The 16070-nt window shown below is 38.5% G+C and overlaps 1 protein-coding gene across 1 annotated transcript; it reads right to left on the minus strand.

Moving 5' to 3' along the window:
* Nucleotides 1-8: 8 nt before the first annotated feature.
* osgepl1 (O-sialoglycoprotein endopeptidase-like 1) lies at nt 9-12895 on the minus strand. The gene is made up of 7 exons (XM_062067705.1): nt 12509-12895; nt 9040-9427; nt 8766-8970; nt 4195-4347; nt 2132-2258; nt 1991-2062; nt 9-1915 (listed from the first exon to the last, which is right to left on the minus strand). Exons 1-7 carry the CDS (start codon nt 12706-12708, stop codon nt 1837-1839), a joined length of 1224 nt encoding a protein of 407 aa, XP_061923689.1. The 5' UTR covers nt 12709-12895; the 3' UTR covers nt 9-1836.
* Nucleotides 12896-16070: the final 3175 nt, after the last annotated feature.

The following is a 16070-nucleotide window of genomic DNA, read 5'->3' on the forward strand; positions in this document are numbered from 1 at the left end:
TGTGGGCGACCCTATACGTTATACAGCATGGATTAATTTTTTCATATTGAAAAATGTCATATCGGACAAAATGCCAGAAAAGGAAGAAAGTATTACACGGAACGACAATGCATGAAATAAACAGTTGAACATTTTGAACAGGTAGTCATTACATCTGTTTTATTTACTGGTATACAGTTTCATACACACAGTGTATATGCAGTTTTGGGGGGGGATACAACTTTTTAAATTCTGATACGTTACTGATATTGCAGCTTTGAGTTTTGGCAGGTATTGATCTGATACTATATCAGCAGGAATCATACATACTTATTCTGTATTGTAACATGTGAGAAAAGGTTTACTCAAGGGAAATGACTCAAACAGAAATGGTAGGTCTGAAAAACACTAACCTATTTATTATTATCCGTCTGAAATTGACTTAGGCGGTCTTTAAATTTATGTGGACTGGTAATTTTTGGCGACACTTAATGGCCATGTCAAAGTGAGATGGATACTTTCTAATATGCTTCTGCCTTGGAAACTTTGTCTGTGTAAGTAATATGCAGCTAGAATTATTTGTTTAATACAGTGTTTTAAAGGTGTCATATGATTTTTCTTTTCTACATTTAAATCACTTCTTTTTGGTCTGCAATGTATTTGGGTCAAAATGTTGCACAGATTTTGTTTTACATAACATCTTGAAGCCGCTTTCCGACTGTTTCTTCATAATGCGTCGTTTTGTGGGCGGTCTTATTTACGTGCTAAAGCCCTCCACCAAGCCAAGCCCCCTTCGACTTTGTCCCCACCCCGTCAGCCATGTTGTAGTTTTTAGCGCTTTCATATCGAGTCTACTCACAGATATAAGACCGAACTAAACGCTACTTTTTATTACAATTGGCAACAGCGGATAATTTTAGCATGCATGGGCACGTACAAGCCAGTCGGGCCACAAGAGGATAGAGAAAAAGAAGGAACTTATTGACTACAACTGACCAAAAATGTACAAACTCACACAAAGCTCTTTGGGTAAAACTCTACCATAAGTGAAGATATTCGCTGACGTAACTAAGGCACAATATGTCACTTGTAAGTATCAAATTTTAAAGAAAACAAGCTTCTGTTATAAACATCTTCTCCATGGTTTGATTTCAAATTTTTGGGATTCATGAGGATCCCTAATAGACAAAACAAGTGCCAACAGGTAAGAAAAATTGGTTTTGCATAATAGGACCCCTTTAAATTGCAATTTTGTTCAATTAAATACCTTTATTATGTCTAGTTGTGTGCTTAGCTGTTGTGTAGCTGCTCGTTCCTAGTAGCCGATAGCCTACAATGTTTACCTTTAGTACATGAATTGACTAGAATACAAGAAAATACCAACTTTGTGTGCCTATTGGAGGATATTTAGATGTTACCTGGCTCTCTAGCACAAGTGAGCACGCTGCATGACTTTGTATCAGAGCTAATATCGGATATTTTAAATGCAAGTCAATGTAATCTCAGTCTAAGACTAGATTTGACCTATCGGTCTATGAGCATGAACTGATGAAGCCTACTGAGGTATTGGCACCAGCCGCTAGACTAAATCTATCCAATCTAAGTCTGAGACTAGATCTGACCAATCTAAGTGCATGAGCATGAACTGATGAAGCCTACTCGGATGAGAGGCGAAACGTCTTCTAAGACAACCAAACAGTCCAGTTGTGATCGATTGAATGCCCTGAGATTAAAATGATCTAGATGAATAAGAACATTCATACACAATCAGATGCTTTTTTTTTTGCTGATATCAATATCGGATCGGGGAAACCTTACACAATGTATATATGACTGATTTTATTTGTGCTGTGATAATCAGATTTTCATCTTGACCGACGGTAACCTAATAGCTGCTGCCTTCACTTCTGCTGTTAGGTCAACACCCAGTTGTGCTCTGCAATAAAAAAAATGTATACGTTTGGTTTGATATCACAACTGACTATATATTGGAACTCTTCACATTGCTTACTTTGGCTCATAGCCTATGTCTGCATGTGGAAGCAGTATGCCCCTCCCTTCCCGGAGTCGCTCAACACCGTTCCTGATGAAACAAAGAAATTGTAAGTGGTGGAATGGTAAATGTGCCAAAAAAAAACTATTGGTCACGCACCATGCAATCATCACTCCATTGTCAGTGCAGTATTTGGCGGGAGGGCAGAGCAGAAAAACGCCAGTTGCCTCGGTGATGATGCTCAGTGCCTTGCGTATGTACTGATTGCTAGCAACTCCTCCAGACACTACCTAATAAATACAATAAAAACAAACACTGAAATAAGGCATAATAAATACAATAAAAACAAATACTGAACTATGGCCTAATTAAGACAATATAAAACGAAAACTGAACTAATGGCCAATAAATACAATAAAAACAAACACTAAACTAAAGCCTAATAACTAAAACGCACTGAGCGCAGGGGTCCCCAAACTTTCTGACTCGGGGGGTTGAAAAAATTTGGCCTATATATATATATATATATATATATATATATATATATATATATATATATATATATATATATATATATATATATATATATATATATATATATATCACGTTATTGATGGGAAAATGCATTTTTAGACAATATGATTTGCCTGAGCGGCTAGGAGATCCCCAGAGTAACAAGCGGTAGAAAATTAATTACAAAGGACAGATTTTTAAAAATAATAATTTAAAAAAATAAAAAAATATGTATTTTTTGGGGGGGATTCTGGATGCTGGAGGGCCGTATCCCTGGTCTAGTGGGTCATTCTATCAAATCAGTGGCAGTTGCTTGTTGTAACTAAAAATGAAAGACAATTTTAGTCTTTTTTAAAACTCTTAATTTTGATACCACACACATCAAACTATTCAATATGTACATTAGCCTAACTCAGAACACTATTTCATTTTTGTACAAGGATCCTAAGCCAAAGATGACTCATTTGAGTAACAGGACTGAAAGTAACAGGAGTTAATTTTTTGCATAGAATTAGCAAATATATGACATATAACCACATACACTTTTAAAGTCACTTTGAAATTGGAACTTTGGTACTACTTAGTATCTTACATGTTTGTTGTTTTAGTGTATTTTTTTAATCAAGTGAAGTTTAGTAAGATATTCACATACACTACCGTTCAAAAGTTTGGGCTCACCCAAACAATTTTGTGGAATAGCCTTCATTTCTAAGAACAAGAATGGACTGTCGAGTTTCAGATGAAAGTTCTCTTTTTCTGGCCATTTTGAGCGTTTAATTGACCCCACAAATGTGATGCTCCAGAAACTCAATCTGCTCAAAGGAAGGTCAGTTTTGTAGCTTCTGTAACGAGCTAAACTGTTTTCAGATGTGTGAACATGATTGCACAAGGGTTTTCTAATCATCAATTAGCCTTCTGAGCCAATGAGCAAACACATTGTACCATTAGAACACTGGAGTGATAGTTGCTGGAAATGGGCCTCTATACACCTATGTAGATATTGCACCAAAAACCAGACATTTGCAGCTAGAATAGTCATTTACCACATTAGCAATGTATAGAATGTATTTCTTTAAAGTTAAGACTAGTTTAAAGTTATCTTCATTGAAAAGTACAGTGCTTTTCCTACAAAAATAAGGACATTTCAATGTGACCCCAAACTTTTGAACGGTAGTGTATTTCATATTGCATCTATATTTATTTTTCTTTTAATCCTTTCAATCTTATTCCACAAGGAACGGTAGGTGTCAGTAAAATTTCATTTTACATTTGTATGATGACAATAAAGATTAATTTCATTCTGATAGCATTTACTGATGTTGACACTAAGCACATTACAGTGGTTCAGCAAAAACATATTTTTAACGTAAACAAATAACATTAAAAAAAAAAATTAAGTGGCAGGACTGAATGAGTGAACTTTTGTTCTTCCCATGGCTTGCAGAGCAACGGCAAGGTGCAACTTCCAGTGGACCGTTTGACTCGTCGAATACTTTTCTGACCAAGTCAAACCTGATAATTTCCCACAGTACACTTAATGATATCTGTGGCTGGTAAAAACTTAATTACTACTAAAAACAACTTGGAATTTATATGTAGTCTCAATAAGTAATCTCAAAATACTCACATTTGAGATGTGAGGGACAATATTATTGGTGGATTTGGATGAAAGAATTGGACATGTATTAAAGGAGTAGTTTGACAGACACCTACCAATGTGGGACAGAGTGAGGGTAGCAGTCCATTAGCCTTGCAGAACAAGATGGCTCGATGTGTACGCTTTGCCAGATGACAGGCAACTGTGTGCTGTGTTGCCGCCGCAATATCACTCACACATGACAGCAGAGTTCCACGTTCAATGCCTGCAGAGGGATAAAATAACACTCACATCTTGAGAGAAATTGGTCATATGCAGCGCAACAACGGGGATAAGGCCAAAATACCAAATATACTTATTAGGAATAGCAACAGCATAACAATTGATGACAAACATCTATCCTTTCTGTAAAAGGTAGACATTTGCAACATATTTTTTATATGGTTAAAGTTATCATGTATTTCATTTTTTATTTATTTTTTTGTCCTGTCTAGCTTCTCAGGCAAATCATATAGTTGATGTAGATGCCTATATCGGCTGTTCAGATTTACTTTACAAAAGAGAAGTGTAGGATACTTCTCTTGTTGCCTTATTTGTATTTGACTTTATTAAATGTATTTATGTTATCATTTGGTGCAGCCGGGGCGGAGCAGGAGGGGATAGAAAGAGAAAAAAAGGAAGACAGAGGGGGGAATTGTGGGGACAAGAGGGGGATTAGACAGAGAGACAAAAACAACAACAGCAAACACAACAATAACAACAACAATAGAGCAACATCAGCAAATATGACATGTACAAATATGATGGTAAAAGTAATAGCAAATAGGCAGTTAGCGAAAGTAAAAAATAATACAGAAATGACAATGAGCATTATTACACTAAAAATGGAGCAATACAAATACCAATAGAAATAGCGCTATTGATAATGAACAATACCAATACTTTACCTATATTATCATGTATTTCGAACATGCATATGATGGTTACAATAGTACATCACAAATTTTATATTTCTCATAACATGCCCGAAAAGGAGTAGGAAGAAGCAGATCTTATTCAATCCTACCCCTTTTCCGTTTCATATAAAATACTAATACATTTTTTTGTTCACTTCCTGTCCTCAATTTGTAACACAAATGAAATAAATAAATAAATATTCAAAAAAGTTCTCTTGAACAGTTAAGTAATTTGTAATTCGCATAATGAGATGAATAAGATTATTAAATGTTTCAATAAAAGGCAAAATGTTTATCAGGATTCTTCTTCTTTGTACTTAGTCGTTTTATAAAGATTGAACAATTTTGGTTCCAGTATTTTTCCCTGGTACGCCACAAGATATATTTAGCACTGTACACTTGTGTTCCCCTAGCTCAGGGGTCGGCAACCCGCGGCTCCGGAGCCGCATGCGGCTCCTTGACCACTCTGATGCGGCTCAGCTACATACATGCCAACCCCCCCGATTTTCCCAGGAGATTTATGGATCTCAGTGTCTCTCATAGATTACTCCCAGGGAAAAAATAATCCTATTTACACTCTAATTACTAAATAAAGGGCGTGCCCTAATTGCACTGCAGTAATTGTCCTCTATAGCATTTACATACAGCGTGCCAGTCCAGCCACATGTTGCATGTTGTTATTACTTGCACACACAGGAGACAGCAAAGCATGCTTACTCATCAGCCACACAGCTTACACTGACGGTAGCCGTATCAAACAACTTTAACATTGTTACGTTACAAATATGCGCCACACTGTGAACCCACACCAAAAAAGAATGAAAAACACATTTCTGGAGAACATCCCACCGTAACACAACATAAACACAACACAACCATTACCCAGAATCCCATGCAGCCCTAACTCTTCCGGTCTACATTATACACCCCCGCTACCACCAAATCCCCCCACACATCAAACCCCCCCCTCTCCGTGCGTTGGTTGAGCGGAAGAGTTAGGGCTGCACGGGATTCTGGGTATTTGTACCGTCAGTGTAAGATGTGTGGCTGCTGAGTTAGTACGCCTTGCTGTCACTTATGTGAGCAAGCTGAAATTGCATTCTACGTGTGGTTGAGCAGGTACACTGTTAGGGCAGACTGTAGAGGGCGCCAAATGCAGTGTCATCACGCTCTGATATTCGGGAGTTTCCCGGGAAAAATGAGAGGGTTGGCAAGCATGACGCTATCTAGCGCCATTCATTCAAAACTCGCGGGCTGCACTAGCATCAAATTTCCACATTAAAGTGCGTGCCGGTGCGTGTGTCGGAGACACCTGGTTAACATAGCACAAAGCATTTAAGCTTTGTATGCAGTGTTTTTCATTTTAAATTTTAATTTTTTTTTTGTGGCTCCCATTACTTTCTTTAATTTGTGAAACTTGCCAAAATGGCTCTTTGAGTGGTAAAGGTTGCCGACCCCTGCCCTAGCTTCACGTATTGCTCCCTGTTCGTTAATAAGTAGCTTCTTACCTAGTTCATCAAAACCCATTGTCAGATTACTGTATTAGAAAAACAAACACCACCAAAAAATCCCTTATTTTCATGCACAAGTTGCAGAAATGTATATATGTGTGTATTTATGTATGTATGACCGTTTTACTGTTGAAATTAGGAGCATTAGGGAATGGCTGGGAGCGATCTACAGCAGTGATGTTAGTATTTGAAAGTATATCATCACACATCCACAACACTGTCAGTGTAAACAAAGAAGAGAGAACATGGGTGTGTTGCTAAATGTTTATACACTAAATTACCCAGAAGGCTTAGTGCTACAGACGATCATCGGAAGACGGTCTAAGCTAAAAATGTGGGCAAGAGTTGTGCAGTTAGAGCAATAAAGAGTTGAGATATTGTTAAAATGTTGCTGAACCTGGTTTGTCTACACAAGAAACAAACATTACATTTTGAAAAATTGTATTGACGGAAATTACAATAATTGAACTACATTTCCGATGAATAGGGTTGGGAATCATGCATTGATTGGAACCAGGACTAACAGTCAGATTATTTTGGAATCGTTCATACTTTTCAATTTTGATTCCTAGTTTTGGAGACTGTGTATCTGAAGTAATGTGCAACTAATATGCATATTTATGCAACTATAATGATTTGATACTTGTTTATAGGGCTCAGTGATAAAAAAAATTATATCAATATATATCACGAAAGACATGTTGATAAAACATTCAATACATATAGATTTTTTTTTTCTGTTGGAAGAAACCGAAAATTGCAAAGCAAGGTTTGTTGCATGAACAAAGGCACTCGCTCTCTTGTAACCGAGCAACGCAGGAATTGATCATTGATCAGTGGGAGTGACATGCTAACAGCCAATCAGGTAACGGTATCAACTACCAAATTTGCTTGCGCCATCTTGTTGTCTTGCGGTTGATTCCTTGCATGGAGTGAAAAAAGAGGTTAAAAATGAGTGCTGCAGAGATCGAAAAAACTGTCGATGTAACAGGAAACGTCACCTTAACAGCATGGCAGTTTTTTTGTTTTTTGTAAACGGACCGTAGTCAGACCGAGGCACTCGTAGTAAGTAATATCACACCACCATAGCCGCACTCACCCTTGAGCACAGCAGAACACATGCAGAAAATAGTTATTCTCAGGTTTCTCTGTTTACATTTTCACACTGCACTATTTTGTTACATTTTATTAAGCATTTGTCAAGTATTCCTTAGTTTTGTACTTTAATTGTAAAAGGTTACAATGCTTAATATAATTTTAGAAGTTTGTTTACATTGATTAAGTGTTTTCCATGGCTGTGTTGACATTTCCTTTCCTTTCCTTTCTAGCTTGATTGCTGAGGGGATTATAATCAGAGAAAGGTTACATTTTAAATAAAAATGTTTACATTTAATGTATTTTTCTCCTGGTCTTTATTTTCGATAAAACACTTATATCGTGATACAGTGTTTAGCCATATCGCCCGACCCCACTTGTTTATGTTAATAAACATGGTGTTTTAGACTGCAAAATTGTTCAGTTAAGGACACTTATGCATAGCTTGTGTGCTTAGCTGTTGTGTAGGTGCTAGCTCTTAGTAGCCAAAAACCCTACCATGTTTACATTTTGTAAATGACTTGACTAAAATACAAGAAAAGACTAACCTTGTGTGCTTATTTGAGGACATTTAGATGTTAACTGTTATTTTGCACAAGTAGTCATGCTGCAGGACTGTAGCTTATATCGGAGATTTTGGATGCAAGAAACTTGTTTTAGCTGATATAGGACCTATATCCAATATCAATATTGGACCGAGACAACCCTATTGCTAATCATTTTTTTTGTTTAAGTAATCAATCGGACTTTTCCACCAAACAGAACTCTGGTTAGCGCCATCATTGAAACCATGCAAACTTTTATGTTGACCCTGCCTATTTAAGAATCGGTTAGAAACCGGAATTGAAAGAAGGACTTGAAAACCGAAAACATTCCAATTCAAACTATACCCAACCGTAGTGATGAAGTTGTGGGGATGGGAGAGTATTGCGAGGCTGAATAGGTTGAATTTGCGTGAGTTGGTGCGATGGAAACATGGCAATTTACACCCACCATCTACCTTTGTGGACATCGTTAAACTTCCAGTGCAACAATCATTCTATACTACATCAGACTAGATTACCACATTATCCACTCTACAATGGTATTTTTAAAACAAGAGATTATGTGTGTACTCATACCTTCCTCTGCTTCTTTTTTCACTATTGTCATGTTAATTTGACTTCGAAGACCAGCAAAAGAAAAGCAGCAGTCGTAATTTTGTCCCATAGGTGTCTTGAAAGGAAACCTCATCCGGTCACCGTCCTTCGCCAGAAGCTCTATCGCTTGTCCTCCACTCAGTGTAGAGCACTTTGGGTGTTTGATGAGTGACAAACGCCTTGCTACCTGTTAATCCAGAGAGAAACTAAATTAGCTTTAAACCAACAACAGCAACGTCATAGTTAAAAGGCTTACTTTATCCAGTGTATCACCAGGAGCTGCATCCAGACTTTGGCCAAGAAGAAGGAAGTCGTCCACTCCGCGAGCTACAGCAAGAAGGGAGTGACCACCAGAGATGAGCAAGACCAGGAATGGGAAAGAAACTGGCTGTAACATCCGGACAGTCAGGGCATGGGCTTCCATGTGGTGGATGGGGATGAAAGGCTTGTTGTTCTGTCTAACGAACCTCTGGCTGAACTCAAGACCAACGCCCAAGCTTAGCGCTAGGCCTGGCTTCACTGTGGTGGCTACAGCCGACAGTTGGCTTGGGTCCACACCGCTCCTCTGCAAAGCCTCCTTGACCACATGCTCGATGTGTTCCAGATGAAGCTTTTGTGCCACGGTGGGAATGATACCTCCTGTCCTGTATTGGGAGATATGCGGGCTTTAGAGGGTTTTCTATTCGGGCTCCAGTACTCTGGAATGTCCAACCGGTAAGTTAGAGATGCTACCTCAGTAGAAGCATTTAAATCCTATCTTAAAACTAATTTGTATACTACAGCTTTTAAATAGACCCCTTTTTAGACCAGTTGATCTGCTGTCTCTCTTTTCTGCTTTTGTTCCCATTGGGTTGAGTTTTTTCTTGCCCTATTGTGGGATCTGAGCAGAGGATGCCGTTGTGGCTTGTTCAGCCCTTCGAGGCATTTGTGATTAAGGGCTATATACTGTAAGTAAATTTTGATTGATTGATGTCAAAACTACATTACAGACAATTGCAATCACTTTGATGAAAAATAAATATGAAACGGTGACATGCGGCCAGGGGAAGCCTATTCCAAGTTAAATAAATGTATATACAAAACGTGAACAAAAACAAAACATGTGTGACTTTTTCTGTCTCAAAAAGTCAGTTTGAGGTTCTTGGCTTAGGCGAACACCAAGAGGACGTCCAAATTGACTAAGTAGAGGAAATAAAAGTCATAACAAAGTTTTCGTTTGTGAACCAGCGGGAGGATCATTACCTTTTCAAGAGGAGGGCTACACCTCAGGAGAGAGGCGGTTTGTCTAAATGAACCCCGATTGAAACACATTTTAAATGTGGGTGGTTGATGAGCCTTTTGTGTGCTTGTGTATGGGATGTAGCTATCTGTGGTTTTATGCTGATATCTGTGTTTTTTATTGTATTTATTTTTTTACCTGTGGGGGATGGGGGTACAGCATTTGATGTATTTTAACAATTTTAGGACCCCCTTGAAAACAAGATGCTGCATCTAAAGGGACTATCCTGAAAAAAATTTAAATTTAAAAGTATTCCTGTCAATGGTATGTATCTAAAAACCCAATAAATTAATGTTAAAACAATAGTCTCTAAATTTTAAATACCGGTACCTGAACAGATTGCTATTTTGTAAACAAAATGTGTCTTTCAATGTTTAAAAACTCTGCAATTCCTTATTTTGGAATGACGTTACATATTGCTTTAATACCTTTCCTTGTCCACTGTTTAAATGTGACACCTCCTTCTCCTGGCTTGAATTGGGAGTCAAAAGGCTATCCACTGAAACACTTTCTGGTCTTTTCTTGATTTCAATTGTTTAATAAACATAAAACTAAAGTTCCTATGTGGTAGAAGTTATCGTGCTTAATTTATCTTTGACAACAAAGGGACTTAGAGACTATTTAAGGGATTGGGGGACAATGAAAATCCCAGATTGTCCTGGGAATTGTCCAATATTTTAAATAGAATATGCTGAGGTATGCAGATAGGTGCATGTAGTTCCTATACAAATAAAGGTTTGTTTTATGAAAAAATTAGAACTTTTAAATTTAACGCATGGGGTTAATCATGATTTTTTTTGCATTAATTATGTAAAAACGCAGATTAATCACGCAGTTATTTTTTAAAGAAAATGCGTTGTTGTACTGTCAGTGCTCAGGTCAAAGCATAAGACACTGCAAGATAATTTAGGAGACTCCAACTGGTGTGCGAGCTGGCAAATGTCGTTTCGTAATATGTACCGACATCCATCCATCCATTTACTACCGCTTGTCCCCCTCAGGGTCGCGGGGGTGGCTGGAGCCACACAGAAAGACCCCAAACCTGGGGGGATCGAACCCAGGACCTTCTTATTGTGAGGCACACGCACTAAGTAAAATATTCGAAAATTGTTTGTGTATGACATTCTGACAATAAAATTGCATTAGTGTCAAAAATATTGAGGTCTTTTTAGAGGTAATCTTATTTGTTTCTATTTTTAAATGTTTTGTTTTAATTCTAAGTAAATCACTTACTGCAATAACCCTTGTGTAATGTTCATACTGTTGTTACTCAGCCAGCGTTTGTGGGTCTGATGGACCTGTTGCATATTGTGGCTTTTAATGCCTCACAATCAAACACTTTTATGTTAAAATACTGAACAGATGTTTACCTTACCCCAATAAACATCTGTTCAGTATTTTAACATTAAAGTGTTTGATTGTGAGGCATTAAAAGCAGATGTTCACCTTACCCCTATAAACATTTGTTCAGTATTTTAACATTGATTGTGAGGCATCAAAAGCCACAAAATGCAACGGGTCCATCAGACCCACAAACACTGGCTGTGTAACAACAATATGAACATTACACAAGGGTTATTGCAGTCACAATCAAACACTATTATGTTAAAATACTGAACAGATGTTCACCTTACCCCAATAAACATCTGTTCAGTATTTTAACATAAAAGTGTTTGATTGTGAGGCATTAAAAGCCACAAAATGCAACGGGTCCATCAGACCCACAAACGCTGGCTGAGTAACAACAATATGAACGTTGCACGGAAAATTTCTCTGCCAGTTTCTGCATCCCACAGGGATTCTTCTTTTGTGTTTCTGCACCTGCGGTTCCCACACAAGGTTGCAACATTGTTTGTCAACACTGTCTGCTCTCATTTTCTCGCACATTTGACTCTCTTATGGTTTGTGTACCTACACTCTGTCCTCCTGCTGTCTAGGCCTGCTGTGTGTGTGTGTGTGTGTGTGTGTGTGTGTGTGTGTGTGTGTGTGTGTGTGTGTGTGTGTGTGTGTGTGTGTGTGTGTGTGTGTGTGTGGTACACAGAACATCAATTTCCACACTTCTATTAGCCCCGGCTCCAGTGGACCCGGACATCTTATATGTAACAGAAATGTGTAGTGGAGGGTGTGTGGTCATTAAATATGTATTCTGATATATGTTCTTCACAGAAAATGAGCCAAAGTCAGTGAGTCTCAGTTTGAAAAATTAATTAATTGTATAATTTTTCTTTTAATAAAAAATGGAAACGGGTCCCACAGACTCGAACACTACACAACCATGAATCATCTGATTTAAAACGAAGTATTTGAAAACAATAGCTTTACCTTAAGTGGATTGTTCTAATTTTTGTATGGACATTAAAGTAAAAACATTTAAGTGAACAAATAAGTCAGTGCCTGATCACCAACCATGAACCTCACCACAAGTGAAATGATAAAGAACTCCCACCTAAGATGCACCTCTTTCTGTGTGTGTAGAGCCTCCCCCAGCACAGCACCAGTCTCATCGAGAACAGCAGCTCCAGTGTCATCGCAGCTGCTCTCAATGCCCAAAACTAGTCGTGAGCCGGAGTTCCCTAGAGCAAGGCATCTCCATGAGTGTTGATATTGAAGCAGACTGTGTATATGTTTTGTCTTTAAAGAGAACATGGTAACACTAACAGGCGTACATTTTAGCCAACGCTAACAAGGAACTGAGAAAGTATTATCTAACTTCTTAGTGTTACTAAAATTTCCATATAAGACTGACAACTAGAAAGGAGAAGCTAGTTTTTCTTTTTTCTGAATCTGTGGACCGCATCTTCTTGCTCGTCTCCATGTTTTGAACTGATCGCTACTTTTTTTAACTGCAATTACACACCGCCACCTACTGCACTGGAGTATATAGCGAGCTTGTGTTTTTTTTTTACATTGCTTTGGCAGTTTGGCTTAGCACGCTGGTCTCTGCTGGCGGAAAGGGAGCAGGGACTGAACCAAGCATTGGTTTCTATTGTGCTTACATGATTTATTAGTCATTCGTGGTTATATTGTAATGTATGGGCAGTGAGCGATGCCTGCGCGCATGCGCGTGTTGTGGGGCAGGGCGGAAGTTACCAAATAAAGGACGACGTACAAGCGACCTTCTCCGCTTTATTGATTTCATTTAAAGTACAACCGTACACAATAATAACAATTTAGGATGTTTTTGTGTTGGCGTAAGTGTTTCAAATAACAAAGCCCCTCTGATACTTTAGCTAAATATAATTTAAGTTTACCATGTGGTGTCACACGTAAACGATTGCGTGTGTCTATCAGCAAACGTTTAAATGTCTGTCGCTTGAATATCGGCGCTATAATAGTGTACAGTCAATCTTCTGCTGTGCATCTTTTTCAATTGGATCATGGTGATCAAACAACTTTGTTGGGTGGTAATGCACCACGTTGGATGTCAAACTAAAGAAAAAAGAACAACGTCATTCCTTTTTTATTTTATAGACCTTATAATATGCAACATTTACATACAATCAAGAAGTAATAATGAACAAAACAAGTACAGAAACAGTACAAAACAGCACCAGAGGGTTGTAAAGTCAATAAAGGAACTGAATTAGAATGCAAAATATATTGTAGCGTTGGACGGGTTAACAAAGGTCTCTCATCAAAGTTGTCAAGAAATGCTGACACGCTGTTTGATCTTTTAACTGTTTTAATGATCGCGTAAATTCAAAGCGCGCACACACACACACACACAAGTGAATGCAACGCATGCTTGCTCAACAGCCATACATGTCACACTGAGGGTGACTGTATAAACAACTTTAACACTGTTACAAATATGCGCCACACTGTGAACCCACACCAAACAAGAATGACACACACATTTTGGGAGAACATCCGCACCGTAGCACAACATAAACACAACAGAACAAATACCCAGAACCCCTTGCAGCACTAACTCTTCCGGGATGCTACAATATATATATGTAACAAAATGTAAAGCCATAGGCTCACACAAGTTCCGTAAATAATCCAAATTTGGAACACAGCATCATAGTTTTTACAGCTTTTTGGTTGTTAGATGTAGAGAGTGTTTTAAAGTAGAGTTCTAACTATTTTTTAAAGACACAAAAAACAGGTCGGGTATTGAGAAACTTACATTTATGAATATAAAACTTAGCCAATTGTATAATGAGGTTGCAAAGGTAAAATTAATTTTCAAATTTGTTTTCATACAGTGTAAATCCAAATAGCACATATTTAAAACAAAGCACACATTTGTCATGAATATTGTCCAGGATGAAGCGACAGATGCCTTGCCATAGTGACCGAGTGCTTTCACAAGTCCAAAACAGGTTTTAAACAGTGTCTGGATGTCCTTCTTGTATCTAACCTTCACAGTCTTTACAGGGTAATAAGCACGTCGTTCCTGTCCGGGGATCACATCCCACGAGTTTAGAAACCCTAACGCCTAGAGCAGGGATGACCATGCCACACGTTCCTTTCATTGGTCACTGCAAAGTCTCTCGCTTGTGCTTTGAGTCAGGAAACACAACTCTACTTGTATTAATAGATTGTTTGTCAACATTGTTATGCTCCAAGCAAAATTTTTTCTATATATATGTTGATTTATGAAAGTAAAACCTACATTACATACAACCTACATGGCTTAAGATAGGCTCCAGCACCCCCCGCGACCCCTAAAGGGACAAGCGGTAGGATATGGATGGATGGATGTTCAAAATTATCAATTCAATCTTGGAAAATGAATAAAAGTACAAAAGCCCTTCAATTAATCTCTTTATTGAAGACATTTAAAGGGATTTAGAATAGCCTTATTTTGGTCATTTTGAATTTAGTATCTTACATGAGCTTTGGGTTATGACCGAAAGGACAAGATCACGGGTACAAGCGGCCGAAATGAGCTTCCTCCGCCGGGTGGCGGGGCTCTCCCTTAGAGATAGGGTGAGAAGCTCTGCCATCCGGGAGGAGCTCAAACTAAAGCCGCTGCTCCTCCACATCGAGAGGAGCCAGATGAGGTGGTTCGGGCATCTGGTCAGGATGCCACCCGAACGCCTCCCTAGGGAGGTGTTTCGGGCACGTCCTACCAGTAGGAGGCCACGGGGAAGACCCAGGACACGTTGGGAAGACTATGTTTCCCGGCTGGCCTGGGAACGCCTCAGGATCCCCTGGGAGGAGCTGAACGAAATGGCTGGGGAGAGGGAAGTCTGGGTTTCCCTGCTTAGGCTGCTGCCCCCGCGACCCAACCTCGGATAAGCGGAAGTAGATGGATGGATGGATGGATCCTATTTTTTATTGTTATTTTTTATATTATATTTGTATTTGCTTTAATTTTCTTTCCTTTCCATATTTTGTAGAAGACAGTATTTGCTCAACCTGATGGATATTTGATAATGTTGAGATATGTTGAAAGTGCCTTGGTTTTTTGTTTACATTGAGAATATATGTTTGTATGCACATTGTCCAATTAAAAAAATACAAAATCAAAAAAAAAGGTTTACGTGCATAACTTGCAAAAACCTGCAAAATGGCCAAAATCTGGAGTTTTTCTCACATAAATCTTAGTGAATGTCTAATGTTAGATGACCAGTGTGTACAATTGGCATGATGACGACTGGCGAGTGCAATGTTGTCAACTTTTCATCACATCTTTACATTCAGGACGCTTAATTCCTTCATTCAGCGGGTAACATAATGAACAAGACAAACATTCATTTTCCCTCAGCGACCAATGGGGGTTAAAGTGGCGCACTGCATGAGAAATCAGCGAGAGCAGCAGCAGAAGAAGAGACTTTGCAGCGACCAATCAAATGAGCTCTGGGAGCTCCCAGCCCACGGTTCTTCTTCTCTGGCGGTTTCATGGCAGACTGTCAACAGCGGTGATATACAACCACAAATACAACGCAACGCTTATTAGCTTATTTTCATAACATAATATAAACTGACAAATGTATAAGTTAACTCTTATACTGCGCTGTATAACGCTGGATCACCAGTTTTACTGTAAATATAGG

The sequence above is a fragment of the Entelurus aequoreus genome, linkage group LG13 (genome assembly GCF_033978785.1).
Source record: "Entelurus aequoreus isolate RoL-2023_Sb linkage group LG13, RoL_Eaeq_v1.1, whole genome shotgun sequence".
Classification (NCBI taxonomy): Eukaryota; Metazoa; Chordata; class Actinopteri; order Syngnathiformes; family Syngnathidae; genus Entelurus; species Entelurus aequoreus.

Excerpts from the sequence above, each read along its gene's own strand:
- osgepl1 (XM_062067705.1), bottom strand. The coding sequence starts at position 12,708 with ATGTTCTCTTTAAAGACAAAACATATACACAGTCTGCTTCAATATCAA. Across the intron at positions 4,348-8,765 it reads GAAAAAAGAAGCAGAGGAAG|GCATTGAACGTGGAACTCTG; the intron begins GTATGAGTACAC and ends ATCCCTCTGCAG. Across the intron at positions 2,063-2,131 it reads AATGGAGTGATGATTGCATG|GAACGGTGTTGAGCGACTCC; the intron begins GTGCGTGACCAA and ends TTGTTTCATCAG.